At 36.9% G+C, this 16030-nt stretch overlaps 2 protein-coding genes across 2 annotated transcripts; both read left to right on the forward strand.

Moving 5' to 3' along the window:
• The first annotated feature begins 6780 nt into the window (after positions 1–6780).
• On the forward strand, positions 6781–7092 carry LOC114390549. Its single transcript, XM_028351345.1, has one exon. The coding sequence runs from the start codon at positions 6781–6783 to the stop codon at positions 7090–7092; it is 312 nt and encodes a 103-aa protein (XP_028207146.1).
• Positions 7093–12085: 4993 nt separating this feature from the next.
• Positions 12086–13255, forward strand: LOC114390624 (protein MAIN-LIKE 2-like). The gene is made up of 3 exons (XM_028351467.1): positions 12086–12106; positions 12208–12564; positions 12950–13255. The coding sequence occupies exons 1-3, from the start codon at positions 12086–12088 to the stop codon at positions 13253–13255; spliced, it is 684 nt and encodes a 227-aa protein (XP_028207268.1).
• The last annotated feature ends 2775 nt before the right edge of the window (positions 13256–16030 follow it).

Genomic DNA, 16030 nt, shown 5'->3' on the forward strand with positions numbered 1-16030 from the left:
ACGCATGACCACTTGACCCAGCTAGACATGTGTGCTCAGCGTGAGAGTCGCACTAAGTGCACAAGAGAGTTCTAATTGGCCAATTAGTTGGTGAAGCATATAAAAGGAAAGGAAACATATTTTATTATCTAAGGCACGAGGAAATCAAGGAAGCAAAGAAACAAGGAAGTAAAGGAAAGAAATAAGCCAGTGGAAGGAAAATTCTGTTTCCAAAGCTCTAGCCGATCCATTTTAATCCATTTCTCATCCATTTTCTTATCTTTCATCCCACTTTTATATTTGTAAGTCTCTCATAACAATTAGAGGCTAGAACCACCTGATGTTGGGAGTTTTGCAAACCAAACTCTCTTTGATGTAATGATTCTAAAATATATGTTAATATAATATTGTTATTATTATTCATTATTGTGCTTATTTACATACTTATGGTTTGATCATCCATCTTTATGTATTGTTTTAGAATATATATATTGGAAAATGTTTGTATGCTAAGAACTTGGGAAAGATATCTAAAGTGAGTCATATCTAAGAATATAATGAGTTTCTTTAGCCTGTTCATACATCCCTGCTCTTAATGCAAATCATTTAGCAATCAATCGTCAAGAGATTGAGAGCGATATTAAGTGGTTTAGGTTCTTTCACATGAGGGATCTTGGTTAGAACAAACTAGTAAATGCGGGTAATAACCATATATTAATGTTAAGAAGAGAAAAATCCATTAAAATTATATCAAGAGAAGTTCGGGCAAGCAGAGCCCCCAACACGTTCCTTAAATCACCATAACACCATCTCACAGTTTTGAGCGTTTGTTTTCTCAACCTTCATGTTCCTTGCTTTGTAGTTAATTCTTTTTAGTTTATACTTGTAGTTAATCAATGAACAATATTCGATTTGAGTCACTAATTGCTTAAGCATCACACACACACACACACACATAACTCTGAGTATAAGCACAATCTCTACGAAATACAATATTCGGTCTTACCATTTTATACTACTTGTGCAACTTGATACGCTTGCGAAGGAGACAACAGTTAGTTGAAATTGCCCTAGTTGAGGTAGGCTGAAAATACCCTGACCAAGATCGATCGAAAGTAGTCTTGATCAAAGTCAGTTGAAATAACTCTTAAATGGATAAGTGCTAAGTTTTCACTTTTTAGTGTTTAATTACTAAAATTTGTCAATAAAATCCTTATAATATTTAAGTGGATCTAGATTAGATATGACCAAATCCATATCCACTTAAATGGATTGGATCTTGCATCCAAATTATTTTTTTAAAAATATGGATGTAGATTTAAGATCCAATCATTTTAAGTAGATATGTATTGGATTCTTAAAAATCCAATCCATGCCCACCCCTACTTTCTATAGGCCCCTGCATCATGTACTACATACCGTCACGAACCGCTCAAGATAGCAAAGGAATAGTTGTGTGGTCTGCAAATGGTGCTAGATGGGATTTTGGTGTTGTTGGAGTTCAATCTGTTGTCAGCAACTTGGTTCCTGGCTTAATGAGAGAACTCATGTTTGAGGGCAAGAATGATACACTGAATTCAAAGCTCATGCCATTGTTTGCTTGGCTTTGCCTTGAGCAAACTCAATTTCTTTGAACACAACTCTTGCTCAATATGTGCCTCTTGTTGTCCGTGACAACTAAATGATGTTGAAGCAATGAGCGTTGAACGACCAAAGAGGTGTGTTAGGCAGGGAACACACCCTTCCCTAGGACGGAAAACAAAATTTGACAAGCAAACTTATAAAAGAAAGAGAACCTAGAGAGAAGAAAGGAGAGAGTTTGTTGGTGTGTGAAAGTTGATGCACAGGACAACAAGGAGTAAAAAAAGGGTAAAAGAATCAAGAAAATAAATGACTATTAAAAGGTTTTAATTATAAAACGGTCAGAAATTAAAATTGATTAAAAGGTATATATTAAAATAATTATCATTTTAGTTTTTCAATATAATATTAATTATTTTTTTCACTTATTAATGGTGGACAACAAAATTATTATTCTCTTTTATTTATTTATTATTTTTTAATTTCTTGGTTTATGTAAAACAAACTAGTTCGATCATTATTTGAGACTAACGAAATATTATTCTTGAATCAAAAATAAGTTTCATCTTGAGAATATGTATTCACTTTTAATGTAAATATTTATTACACAAATTAATAAGATAAAATTTTAATTCTGACTGAAAAATAACATTGAAAGCAATTAAAAGGCTGTATTTAAAAGATATAGTTATATGATTTTTAAAATAATTATAATAAAGCGAATAACTAATAATAGTATATGAAAATATTAAAACTCTTTAGTTACTGTACATAAAAAGGCTCTATAAACAAATTTTTCTAAACTTTAATTCATCATTCCAATCTTAAAAAATTTCGGGCCTCTTTCTGTGAGTTATTTTGCCATCTGGAACAATCAATGGGATAAAGTTAGTAGTATTTAAATATTTACGATACCAAAATAGAAAACAAAATATTTATTACACTGATTTCTCTGTTTTTTACCTTTTTCCCAACTAATTCCAAGCGAAACCGTTGTTCGGATTGCATGGAAATGTTGAACAACAATTGTAGTAGTATAGCATATTGTTCAGAGGACAAGGTTTAGCCTTTTACCGCTCCATTGCCACCACTTGCAACAAGAGATAAATAATTTTTTTTATCCGTAGGAGTTGCAGTGTCAGGAAGTTTAATTTAATTTAAATAAATCATCACTTTATTTCAATTTTCTTTTTCGTAATGTGATTTTCTTGTGTTTCTGAACCATATCTTATTCTGACTTTGGTTTATGTTGTGCATACATATATGTTGTTTCATTTGTGTCTCATGGGTAAAAAAAGAGGTTACTAAAATAATATACATAAGTATGATGTTCACTTTCAGCAGTCTTTATTCATGATATAATAATTTGCAGGGTTTTGATGAAATTAACATTTAGAAGACGATTACCATAAACTGGTGGGAGTTATCTTTAATTAGAAGTTATTAGTGCATATTGTGTTCAGTATATTTTGGAGAAATAATCATTTATATTGGTTTTAAAAAATAAATCACAGACATGTACTATGATCAGTGGTTTTGGTGCCAACTGTGCAGCTGCAGCTGAAAGAAAAAATACCAATTTTTGGTTAGTTTAATCACTTTGTTTTTTCTTTGCATTGATCCCAGGAACACATGCTGGAAGCCTCCACAAGCATCTGTAAGAAACGATTTTCGCCTCCCAGTGACCAGCTCCGCGGTAAACAATAGGTTGATTTGAATAATGAATTAATGTTCTGTTCCATGTGAATTCTTTCTCCTGTTAAATTCTATACATTCCATTTGTTATCATTCCAATAAGTTAGTTTGTGTATTATGTATTTGTGTCTACTAGGTTGGAACATTTGTAATCTCTCTTCTCTGGGTAGAATTTCTTAAAGAGTCTTCGGAACTGATTTTCTAATCTACCTTGTGACCCAAGCATCTGAAGCTTTACACAATATCTCTAGTCTTCACTTTGAACTTAATTTTTGCATTAGTAATTCCTGTATGTTCACTTTGAGATTTAGTTTGGATATACAAGGCTTATATTTCATCTAGATCTGTATCTTTGATCTGCAATGCAGTTTTATAACAAGTTATATATTACATGTCTGCAGCTGGATATGCATATATATAATTTAAGAGTAAAATATATTTTCAGCCTCTGTACTTTTTTGTGAAACTTGGTTTTAGTCTTTGAACTTTGGTAAATTTTGTTTCTGAATTTTACAAAGACAGTAGTTTTCATCTTTCTTCACCTTGAAAACTATCTATGAAGAGAGACAAAAATCACTATTTTTATACAGTTCAGGAACCAAATTGATGAAAGTTAAAGAACCAAAACTAATAACAATTTTTTATCGTAAATACAAGGGCTAAAATCATAATTTAGCCATATTTTGATTTATAACGGATGTGCTTAAAAATCTGGATGTATATACATCATACATTTTTAGCTTCATGGTTTGGCTGGTTTTTGTTGACAAATATAAACTTGTTAACCAAATTTTTACAATTATATTCACAAGCATCACAAGATATACAAACTAAGCTCTGTGGAAACTTGTTCATGGAAATAAATTTACATGTACTGTATTTGCACAACTGGTGAAGGCCAACTAATGACCTGGGATGAACAAATAATGCTTATTGCACAAACAGTTAACTGTTTTGGTGACAAAGTTAAGGTTGTCGGTAACACGGGAAGCAACTGCACATAAGAAGCAATCAAGGCCACAGAGAGGGGTTTTGCTGTTGGAATGAATGCTGCAATTCACATAAATCCTTACTATGGCAAAACCTCATTGGATGTTTTGGTTGCTCACTACAATAGTGTTCTTTCCATAGGCCCCATCATCATGTACAGCATACCAACAAGGACTAATCAAGATATTCCTCTAAGTGTGGTTCAAAATTTGGTTCAAAATCCTAGTATTGAGTTGTTTCATTTCCGGGTTGAGCCCGTCTATTCGCAGGGAAGTGCAGGTATTACAGCCAACCTCATTGGCTCAGGCAATTTCGTATGTGCGACTACAGGAAGAAAAGATCCTCGACGCTCACCGGCTTTCGTCATATCACACACCAACACCTACTGCGGGAGCCACCACCACACGTTCTTCATCATCCAAGCCTACACCACCTCTTTTACCAACACCAGTACATGCATCAACATCTATTCCCTTCAAACGATTGACACCGGAAGAGTTGGCAATTCGCCGGGAAAAGGGACTATGCTTCCACTGTGCCGAGAAATTTTCTCGAGGTCACAAATGTGCGTCCTCCTTGTTTTTATTGGTCATGGAGGAAGATGAATCCGCGATGGAAACTGAACAACGGCGAACTCCTTCACCAACTCCAGAGTTGTTACCGGAATCTCCATCGGCGTAGCTGAGCCTGCATGCTTTATCCGACCATTTGGCACCTGAAACCTTATGCCTGAAAGGCTTTATCAATGATCGCCCTATCAGTATTTTGATAGATGGGGGTAGTACGCATAATTTCCTCCATAATCTTGTAGTATTAAACTTGGGGTTGAAGCCAACTGAAACAACACCGCTTCGCGTCACGGTGGGGAACGGCGATGAGATTCGCTACCATCAGTTATGCACGGCCGTTAAGGTCCACATTCAACAACACTCCTTCACCATTGATTTCCACGTATTGCCTCTGTGTGGTGCCAACATGGTGTTAGGGGTACAGTGGCTTAAAACCCTCGGGCCAGTTTTAACGGACTATGGCGCGTTAACGATGAAGTTCATTGCTAATGGCAAATTAATTGAGTTGTACGGGGATCGCGAGAAAGAAGTGGAGCAAGTGTCACCCTCATAGTTACGCCGGTTCGTACATACAAATGCTGCTAGTACTTTTTTCCACATTCGTGTTGAATCAACATCCAATAATACTCCTCAACCAGCTCATTCCTCACCTGAAATCACTACCTTAATCGCCAAATACGCTTCCTTATTCCAACCTCTTGGGAACCTTCCACCTTCACGATCGACAGACCATACCATCAACCTCTTACCAAATGCAGCTCCAGTGAACGTCAAACCTTACAGGTACCCCTATTTTCAAAAGCAAGAAATAAAAGACCAGGTGGCTGCTATGCTTGCGAAAGGCTTTATCCAACCAAGTTCAAGCCCATTTTCTTCACCAGTTTTATTGGTGAAGAATAAGGATGGATCATGGTGATTTTGTGTAGATTATCAGGCTCTTAATGCCATAATGGTGTGCGATCGTTTTCCCATTCCCACGGTGGATGAATTGCTAGACGAACTTGGAGGTGCACAGTGGTTCTCTAAACTGGATTTGATGCAGGGATATCATCAGATATTGATGAACACAACTGATATCAGTAAAACAACATTTCGCACTCACCAAGGGCACTACGAGTTTTGAGTGATGTCCTTTGGGCTGTGCAATGCTCCATCTTCCTTTTAAGCTACGATGAATCAGTTGTTTCACCCATACTTAAGGAAATATATCATTGTCTTCTTTGATGACATTCTAATATATAGAAGGACCTTTCAAGATCATCTTCTTCATTTGGAAACAACTTTCCAAGTTCTGTTGGCGGGTCAATTCTCTCTTAAGCTCTCCAAATGCACATTCGCACAACAACAATTAGAATATCTAGGGCATGTGGTCTCTGGTAACAGCGTCGAACCAGTGCCGGAAAAAGTGCAGGCTATACAGTAGTGGCCAACACCTCGAACTCCACGAGCTCTGAGAGGGTTCCTCGGCCTTGCGGGATTCTATCGATGGTTCATTAGGGGATACGCAACTTTGGCAGCACCACTCACGAAAATTTTGTGCCATGCACAGTTCAGCTGGACCAACAAGGCTGATGATGCATTCCAAAATCTCAAGAATGCAGTCACGACAGCACTAGTCCATGAGCTACCTGATTTCAATGCTCCATTTGTGATTGAAATGGACACATCTGGTACGGGTATGGGAGCGGTATTGATGCAGAGAGGCCATCCCCTTACTTACTTCAGTAAGCAATTCTGCCCTAAATTACTGAACTCTTCCACGTACGTTCGTGAGTTAGCAGCAATCATGGCAACCGTCAAGAAGTGACGCCAGTACTTGTTGGGGTACCACTTCATAATTTTAACGGATCATAGAAGCCTACGTGAACTCATAAACCAAGCTATTTAGACACCGGAGCAACATCGATATTTGGCTCGCCTGCTCGGATTTGATTACACAATCCAGTATCGCACGGGGAGGTCCAACATGGTGGCTAATGCATTATCTCGGGCCATGGAAGGACAATCTGCTTCGCTTTACCTCTTGTCCATGCATCGGTTTGTCTTCCTTGATGACCTTCGTAAGGAACTAGACTCTCTATCGACATTCATAGACCTTAGTTATAGGATTCAAGAGGATTCTGCAGCATACCTAGATTACACACTTACAGAGGGGCTCATCTTGCATAGAGGGCGTATTTGGCTCCCCTCCAACTCTTCATTCATTAAGCTTTTACTCGAAGAGTTCCACCAATCTCCTACAGGTGGTCACATAGGAATACAAAAGACCTTACATTGACTACAGGACAACTTCACATGGGCTTCGATCAGGGAAGATACTCGAAACTTTATTGCAAGCTGCGTGACATGCCAACACACCAAATATGATAATCGAAAACCGGTAGGGCTGCTCTATCCGCTTCCAATTCCAGTGCGACCGTGGGAGGATCTGTCAATGGATTTCATAACTGGTCTACCAGCTTATCGCGGTAATACATGTATTTTTGTTGTAGTTGATTGATTTTTTAAAGGGTTGCACTTAGGTATGCTGCCCACTCAACACACTGCACACACTGTAGCTCTTCTCTTTATAAACATGGTGGGACGACTCCATGGCATGCCCAAGAGCATTGTTTCAGACCGGGATCTGTTGTTTATCAACAAGTTTTGGAGAGAGCTTTTTGCTTTGAGTGGCACGAAGCTCCGTTTAAGTTCTTCCTACCATCTGCAGTCTGACGGACAAACCAAAGTGGCAAACCGCATCGTTGAACAATACTTACGGGCCTTCGTGCATGAGAAACCATCGACTTGGGGGCGTTATTTGCTTTGGGTCGAGTGGTCCTATAACACATCGTGCCACTCCACCACGGGCATGACACCATTCGAGGTTACTTTTGGCCATAAACCTCTCATCTTCCCTCAGTACATTACCGACACTTCTAACATAGAAGTAGTTGATGAGATGCTTAGTCAATGAGAAGCTGTTTTTGAAATGCTGCGTCGTAAACTGCTCAAGGCTCAGTCGCGTATGAAAACTAGTGCTGATCGTCACCACCGTGACTAGGAATTCAAGGTGGGGGATTGGGTTATGGTCAAACTTAAGCCTCATAGACAAGTATCAACGACTGGAGCCACTTATTCGAAGCTGGGTAAGCGATACTATGGCCTTTTTCAAATCACTGCGTGCATGGGTAAGGTTGCCTACAAACTGCAACTACCTGAACACTCGCGCATCCATCCAGTTTTTCACGTTTCCCTTCTTAAGCCTTATATCGCATCCGACACCGCCCCAGTCACCGTTGACCTTCCCCCTTTAACTTTCAACAATCACCCTATTGTCACACCTCTAGCCATTGTGGCGTCTAAACTCATTCCGTTTGAGGCAGGCCCTAAACACATGGTACTGGTTCAGTGGTAGGGGCTGCCACCGAAGGAGACCTCATGGAAAGAATGGTCTACTTTGAAGAGCCTTCATCACCTTGAGGACAAGGCGTTGCTTGATGGGCACGGGAGTGTTACGGAGGGAACTGAGGGGTTGCAATTAACAAGGGAGGTGCAGGAAGAAACTAGAGCAAGGCCCAATAGGAAGAAGACCATGCCAGCATATTTGGAGGATTATGAAAGAAGCCATGCAGAATGGGGCGCGTAGCTCGTAGAGGGTAGGGTTGGTTAGCGCCACTAGAGTTAGGGAGCAAGGGGAATCTTCTTGTTAAAGCTTTTGTTAGTTTCAGTTAGAGTGTATCTAAAAGCTTCTTATAAATATCATGTAATAATCAATTAAGGGCATGAATAAGATACACTACATTCTTCTTCTCTTTGCATGCTGGAGGTTCCTTGTAAATTCCACAATTTACAAAGATGATAGAAAAATTAATACAGAAAGTAATTCCAAACTATGTCAAATGAACTATCGTGTGCCTAAACTATGTAAGATAGCTAGTTTATTTCTCAAAATTGAGTATAAATAAAACATATTATATTGCTTTTTCTGTAGCATCTATTTGGTTGCGAAGTAGAGAGAGAGTGAAATGAGATAGAAAGGGACTAAAGAGAGAAAATCCATGCGAATTTTTTTTTTGCAAGCAAATTCCACCGGAAATAAGCACTTTTCTAGTAGTATAGAATAAATACTTAACTAGAGCCTAATTGAATTTTGGATTGAAAATTTTATTTATTTTTATTATAATAATCAATTAATCAACTAAGTTAAGGACTCACATTGGAGATGTTCTAAATTAACATAACCGCTTTTTCAATTTGGAAATGTTTATTTGTCAATGAAACAAACACATTTTATTATTAGATAAATTTCATATATATTTTATTAAATAGTAAATAGTAAACTTAAATTGTTGAATAGGATACAGAATGTATTGACATTTCTCACTAAATTTTATTATCAGATAAATTTCATATATATTTTATTAAATAATAAATAGTAAACTTAAATTGTTGAATAGGATACAAGAATGTATTGACATTTCTCACTAATATATCACAGGTTTTGACTATTAGTCAATTACTAAACCTACTCATGCCGTCATTGGATCTTAATAAAAAGTTAAAACTTGTGATTATCCGTACACTTATTTGTATAACTATGTTAACTAACTAGTCCCTAGCTTATTACAAACCCGGTGGATAATGTTTTTTCTTTTCTTTTTGTTTCTTATTCTAACTTTAATAAACGAGTACTTTTTATTTTTATTTTTTATTTTTATCTAAGCCAGTTTTCAGGCCGTGGTAGTTATAAGGCCAATGAAACAATTGGTATAGGTATTGAATTGTTTAGGACTTTAAAAGATTCATACATTTTAAAAATTATTATTATGAAATGACATGTTATTTGTTATTATTTTTGTTAATAAGATTAAGTAATTTCAATATATGTATATATGTTGTTATAAACCATTTAAGTGTAATACTATTGTTTATTTTAAACAAATTAAGAAAAATAGTTTTGCATCTATTTTACATTTTACTTCCTCCTTAAAAGACTATTGAAATTAGTACAGAGCTTAAATTTCATGAAAATTGTATGATCTATAAAAAAGATATTTTGATTTAGTGATAAAATCACACATTCAATTGAAGATTATTTTTGTATTGATTATTTTGTATACATATTATATAAACTTATTTCTTCTATTGAAAGTGGATTTGAACATATTTCAAAATATAAAATCACATTAGTTTTTTATTTGATTCTTAAAAATCAAAAACTTTGTACGATAATGATGAATTGAAAACAATATTATATTAATATTAAAAATATTTTAAGTTTTAGTGAGTATTATCATATTGAAAATATTGATTTAATTATTTTTAAAAATAAAGACACTGTAAGAAATGTAAACAAAAAGAAATTCATACTCCACTGAAATTATTAAAAGATTACATTCATTTTCAAATACACACATAGGTTCTAAATAAACATATATTATTGACAATATTTCTAACTATTTCTATTGCTGAAACTAGTTTTTCCAATATTAAAATTACTCAAACTTATTTGCATTAACTATATTAAAAGATAGATAGAATAATACTTTACCATATTATATATTAAGAAGAAAATGTTAAAAATATTTGATTATAAATTTCTGATAAATAATTTTATTATTGATATGAAAAAAATAAAATAACAATTGTTGAGTTATATTAAATTAATTTTTTTAATATAATATTCTCCTAGCTGTAAAATTTCTAAAACGATGTTGGAATGCATAATATGGTCAATGAATTTGTGCAGATTTGATCATCATGTGGTTGCTGCTGAAAATTTTGACTTCTTCTTTTCAAACTTGCTGTATACAGACAAAAGAAAAGAAGGAAAAAATTTATAGGTGTATAGAGACGTGTTAGCAGCGCAAAATATTAAGTGTTATTATATTTTATAAATCATATTTTTATCTGTGAACATCTCATCAGGAAATCCAACAGGAATCATATTGACAAAATAAAACTAACATATATAGTAACATTCAAGGATGGGATATGCTAGGTGCACCCAACAATTTTTTGAAATAACAAAATTATCCTTAATTTAAAATTTAAAAACAAAACGCGTTGTCTTTGTTTTCTTCCCCACCTTTCTGGCTTCTTTCTTCTTTTCTTCGTTCCTTCCTCCACGCCTGAAGCTGCCATTGTTGCGTTGCTGTGAAGCTTCCGTTGTGCCGTTGCTGTGTTTCTGCCGTCGAGGTTAGTAACCCCTATCTCCCCTCCTCTTGTAGGTTAACTGTTTAGTTAGTTTAGGAGATGATGACTTTAGGGTAGAAGACATGGAAATCGCCTGAAAATGGCGAAGAACAACCATTCCGATACTCCCGGAAGAAGTTCTTCCGGTAGCTTCTCCGGAAGAAGGTTCTTCCGATAGAACAAATTGTTCTTCCGGTAGTTTCTCCGAAATAACTTCTTCCGGTAGCTTCTCCGGAAGAACCTTCTTCCGGTAGAACAATTAGTTCTTCCGAAAGAAAGTTGTTCTTCTGAAAGAACCTTCTTCCGAAAGAAGAAATTATTTTTTCCAAAATTAGTTTTGTTTTTTTTATATAAATGAAGTTATTTTTTTTTATAAATTTTGCTTTATAATAATTCAAATATTTATGCTTTCATGGTGGTAAGTAAAAAAAATTAATTAAATATTATATATTAGGTTAAATTTTTGTTTGTTTGTATTTGCATAAAAAATTTGGTATTAGGGTTAGGACCTAGTTGAGTGTAAGATATATGTTTAGTGGTTGAGTGTGTAGGATTTAGTTTAGGGTAGTCAACAATGCTTAGGGTAGTGTGATTATGGTTTATAACGTAAGGCTGAAGATTTATGTAAATATATGTAGGTTTTTAATTATATGAATAGTTTATTTGACCCAAAAAAATGTGTGTTCTTCATGATTTGCATATCATGGTTAGAACACAAGGTTTAGGTCATGCTTTAGCTAGAGTTATAGGCAGAGGTAGACAGGATGAGCATGATGCAACCGATGTTCCCCATAGGCATAGGCCTATTGCATCAGCCCGTAGGCGATGAGTACATATTATAGTTGGTGAGGGTGTTCCTCAGGTGACTGAGGATGTTCCTCATATGGAGGAGGATGTTCCTCAGGTGACTGAGGATGTCCTTCATATGGCTGACGATGTTGCTCAGATGAGTGAAGATGCGCCTCAGATGACTGCGGACGTAGATGCGACTGTTGCAGAGGACTTAGGTCGTGATGGTGCTAAGGGGTCACATGCTGATGAGGGATTCCTTGGTGGGCCCCGTGACCCATGAGTTCTGACTTCATTTGCGGAGCATGTCGCACATGCCATTTGGAGTGAACAGGTATTATAATTTCTTACTTTTTTCTTCTTGATTTGTTTGTCATTAAATTTTTTTGATATTTGTGTATTTCAAATGATTTGTACTTCAATTCAGGAGCGTCCTGAGCTGAACTTGGTGTCACATGGGAGGAAGGTGGCGTTAATTGGGAGGCCAGTGCCTGTGATTAAAGGGCTGATTGTTACCACAGGATTAAGTCCATTGATCGAGTGTTCAGTTGTAACCGGCGATCTTGGACTTATATCCGCATTTGTGGAGAGGTGGCACAGGGAGACCAACACCTTCCACCTTCCAGTAGGAGAGTTGATGATCACACTAGATGATGTGTCGCCACTCCTCCATCTCCCTATCAGTGGTGCCTTCCACAACTTTGAGGCTCTTTCCGTGGACGAGGCGATATTTTTGTTGATGGAGTTGCTCGAGGTATCCGGTGAGGAGGCTAGAGCCGAGACAGTACGAGCGCGCGGGGCATATGTACACCTCTCATGGGTCGGGAGATCTATGAGATGAGATGCCAGACACGACGATGGATTGTAGCAGCTCGTGCTTATCTCCTGCACCTGGTCGGTTGCACTCTTTTTTCTAACAAGAGTGCAACAAATGTTCATGTGGTGCATCTAGAGGCTTTTCGCGACCTAGGTTAGAGTGGGGGCTATGCTTGGGGAGCTGCGATCCTGGTTCATATGTATGACCAGTTAGATGAAGCTTCTAGGACCACGACACGGTAGATTGGGGGGTACCTTACTTTATTATAGGTAAATTTTGTGTTCGTAATATGTTACATTTGATTATGATGTAAACATGTTTTTATGTTATGTTAACCTAATTTTTTTTGTAGTGCTGGATCTATAAGCATTTTCCGAGTGTGCATCAGTGCGTCACCGATGATGCGTATGAGGAGACGTCCCCTCGTGCCTCCCGGTGGCTGACGATGAAGGCTCATATGAAGGGAATTACAGGAGCACTGTACCGGGCATGTTGTGATGCTTTGACGGTCACAGACGTGTGTTGGTTGCCTTACAGTGACCATCGAGGGGTTAAGGGGTTTGAGCCAATTTCATCGTTCCAGGGTCAACTGAGATGGGGTCCTACGGTGGTCACAGTTCGACCGGAGAGGGTGCTACGCCAGTTTGGGTACATTTAGAGCATCCCTTCGCCGCCTGTTAACGCTTCGTTGTCATATGATGATATATATGACAGGTGGATGCATTTCTTGAACCACGTAGTAGCTGTGGATGACCTTTGTGTAGTGCCTGGGCAGGTATCTGCGGATTACATGGAGTGATTTTTCCAGATATCTCACCCATTCATGATACCAATCTAGGCAGGTGACCAGCCCAGACATGCACCTGCCCCAGACCATGAGGACTACATGCAGCCGAACACCCCACAGGTTCCAGTGGCATTTGACCCCCCTCGACATGCAGTGGTAAGATTGTTTGTGCGTTTAATGCTTGATGAATTGTTATTTATTTTAAATTTTGTAATAAATGTTTTTTATGATTGTCACAGGATGATTACGAAGGCTATGAGGCAATCGCAGAAAGGTTGGAGCGTGTGCTCAACCTTAGGATGGTCACTACAGGAACAGAGTTACATGATATCATGCAAGATTTTCTGAGGATTGCTAGGGGGGTGCTAGCGTAGATGGAAGTGTTAGGGCTCGACAAAGACGGCGCACAAAGCATTTATGATGTTTTTTATGTTTTGTAGTTGACATCATTTTTTGTATTTGTTACACTTTTTTATTTAATATAGTTTACTTTACTTTTTGTGCACTCTATATGACACACCGATTCCGATTCCGATTCCGAAAATGATGACTTTCCTTCATAAGAATGAGATTAAAATTATTAATTTTTAAAAATAAGATAGCTAAATGTTTATGTTTTAAAGTAAGATAGCTAAATTTTTTTAAAAATATGATTTGGAGCCTTCACACATGTTCAAGTACCCATGTTCGGGGTTTTTTAAAAATCATGGGCGAGTCGCCTAAGACATTCGAGGGGCACTCTTTCTCATGTTTGGACGTCAAAGAAGCCAAAAAAAATAATATCGTCAGCCGGTTCCACCGAATAATACCTCAAAAAACAAGCACGAAATTTAAAAAAATAGGATTTGGAGCCTTCAAACATGTTTAAGTACCCATGTTCAGGGGTTTTTTAAAATTAAGCACGAGTTGCCTAAGACATTCAAGGGGCGCTATTTCTCATGTTTGGACGTCAAAGAAGCAAAAAAAAAATAATACCGTCAGCCGGTTCCACCTAATAACACCTCAAAAAACAAGCACGAAATTAAAAAAAATAGGATTTGGAGCCTTCAAACATGTTCAAGTACCCATGTTCGGGGGTTTTTTAAAATTATGCGCGAGTCGCCTAAGACATTCGAGGGGCGCTATTTCTCATGTTTGGACGTCAAAGAAGCCAAAAAAAAAATAATATCGTCAGTCGACTCCACCGAATAACACCTCAAAAAACAAGCACGAAATTAATAAAAAATAGGATTTCCACCCTTCAATTTTATTATGGAATTCAAACACGCTGTAAACAAACAAATAAAAGTTACATTAAAAACAAAAAAAGAAATGTTGTATTCAGTCGTTTAGCGACGTGGCATCCACATCGTCTTCGAATTCCATACCATGTTTAGTAAAAAAGCTAAAATTTCTATTGGCCCATATTTTTTTCAGTAGTTAGACTGTACTAACACCTTCAGCACTTCATCGTTGGTTTTCAGCTCATTAATTTCATATTTTATAAATTTATTTGAATACTCAAAACGTCCTGGTTGTTGAAAAAACAATTGTCTTACCGCTTGTGATTCGTGAATTCCATGAGGGAGAATCCCTTTAGGTGCAACTTGCTTTATCAAATCCTTCAGTTCATCGAGGATACATCCTGAAGGAATTTCAAATTTCTTTGGATTTTTTCCTGTGAACGCGCATCCTACAAATTTTTCTGGGGTGGCATGTTCCATCTCCCGTTGTAATACAACAACGCGCCATGAGTAGGGGTCGTAGTGCGTTTAAGTAAGTTTATTACTTCATCTGGTGTTCTTCCAATGGTGCATAATAACTCAATCGGACCAACACAAGAAAATTGATCATGACACATTAACATTGTGTTGACATCGTCATCATTTATCAATTGCATACATTGAAAGCGAATTTGGTTACCTGTATAGGTAAATGGATGGCGGTAGTGAAATTCATCCAAAAATTGTCTGTCGGTTAGCTGAAGGGTATTGTGTATTCTGGTTTTTAAGCTTGCAAAATCACAATTGTTTGGTACTCGAATGGGCACCGGAGTGGAAGTTAGGAAGTAAACCCCACTGTCATTGTGAATAATCGATCCATTTGGAAAAATGAAACCCAACCTTGAGTTGACAATCGTCTGACTGCTAGTTTCTCCTAAAAATGTCATACTTTGTGTATCAATTGGGAGAGTATGTGAAAGCAAGATAACGTGTGATTTATTAGCATTTGCTGTGTCTCATATATATACATGGTTCTCACCGACAGATTGCTTCACTTTTTTTACAAAAGAACACGCGTGAACATGCTTCGTGTTAATGTTTCCTACTAAGTCAATGTCGTGTCATGCTTAAACTTTAATACGCATGCATATCATTATGTGTTGTCAATTATGACAACGATGTATCGTACATGCGTAATTGCTTTTGGTTGCATCAACTAATTTTTTTCTTAATGCAACAAGTACTTAATAATTATCCTTTAATGACTTACAACAAATTATATCGCATAATGAATACAATTAGATAAACAATGCATGTTCAGTCTTCATTTAGGTCGACATAGTCTCTTTTGAATGACATCAAGCTTGTGTACTGCTGCATTATACTAATATATGGAGTTGGCCACTACTTTGCCTGAGAATAAAAATTGGTTGACCACAACAAT

This window comes from Glycine soja, chromosome 1 (assembly GCF_004193775.1).
Source record: "Glycine soja cultivar W05 chromosome 1, ASM419377v2, whole genome shotgun sequence".
NCBI lineage: Eukaryota > Viridiplantae > Streptophyta > Magnoliopsida > Fabales > Fabaceae > Glycine > Glycine soja.

What these genes read in the sequence shown, in the direction of transcription:
- LOC114390549 (XM_028351345.1), top strand. Translation starts at nt 6,781, where the DNA reads ATGGTGGCTAATGCATTATCTCGGGCCATGGAAGGACAATCTGCTTCG.
- LOC114390624 (XM_028351467.1), top strand. Translation starts at nt 12,086, where the DNA reads ATGTCGCACATGCCATTTGGA. An exon ending in TGTCGCACATGCCATTTGGA is followed by an intron (nt 12,107 to 12,207) that starts GTGAACAGGTAT and finishes ACTTCAATTCAG; the next exon opens with GAGCGTCCTGAGCTGAACTT. An exon ending in AGGAGGCTAGAGCCGAGACA is followed by an intron (nt 12,565 to 12,949) that starts GTACGAGCGCGC and finishes TTTTTTTTGTAG; the next exon opens with TGCTGGATCTATAAGCATTT.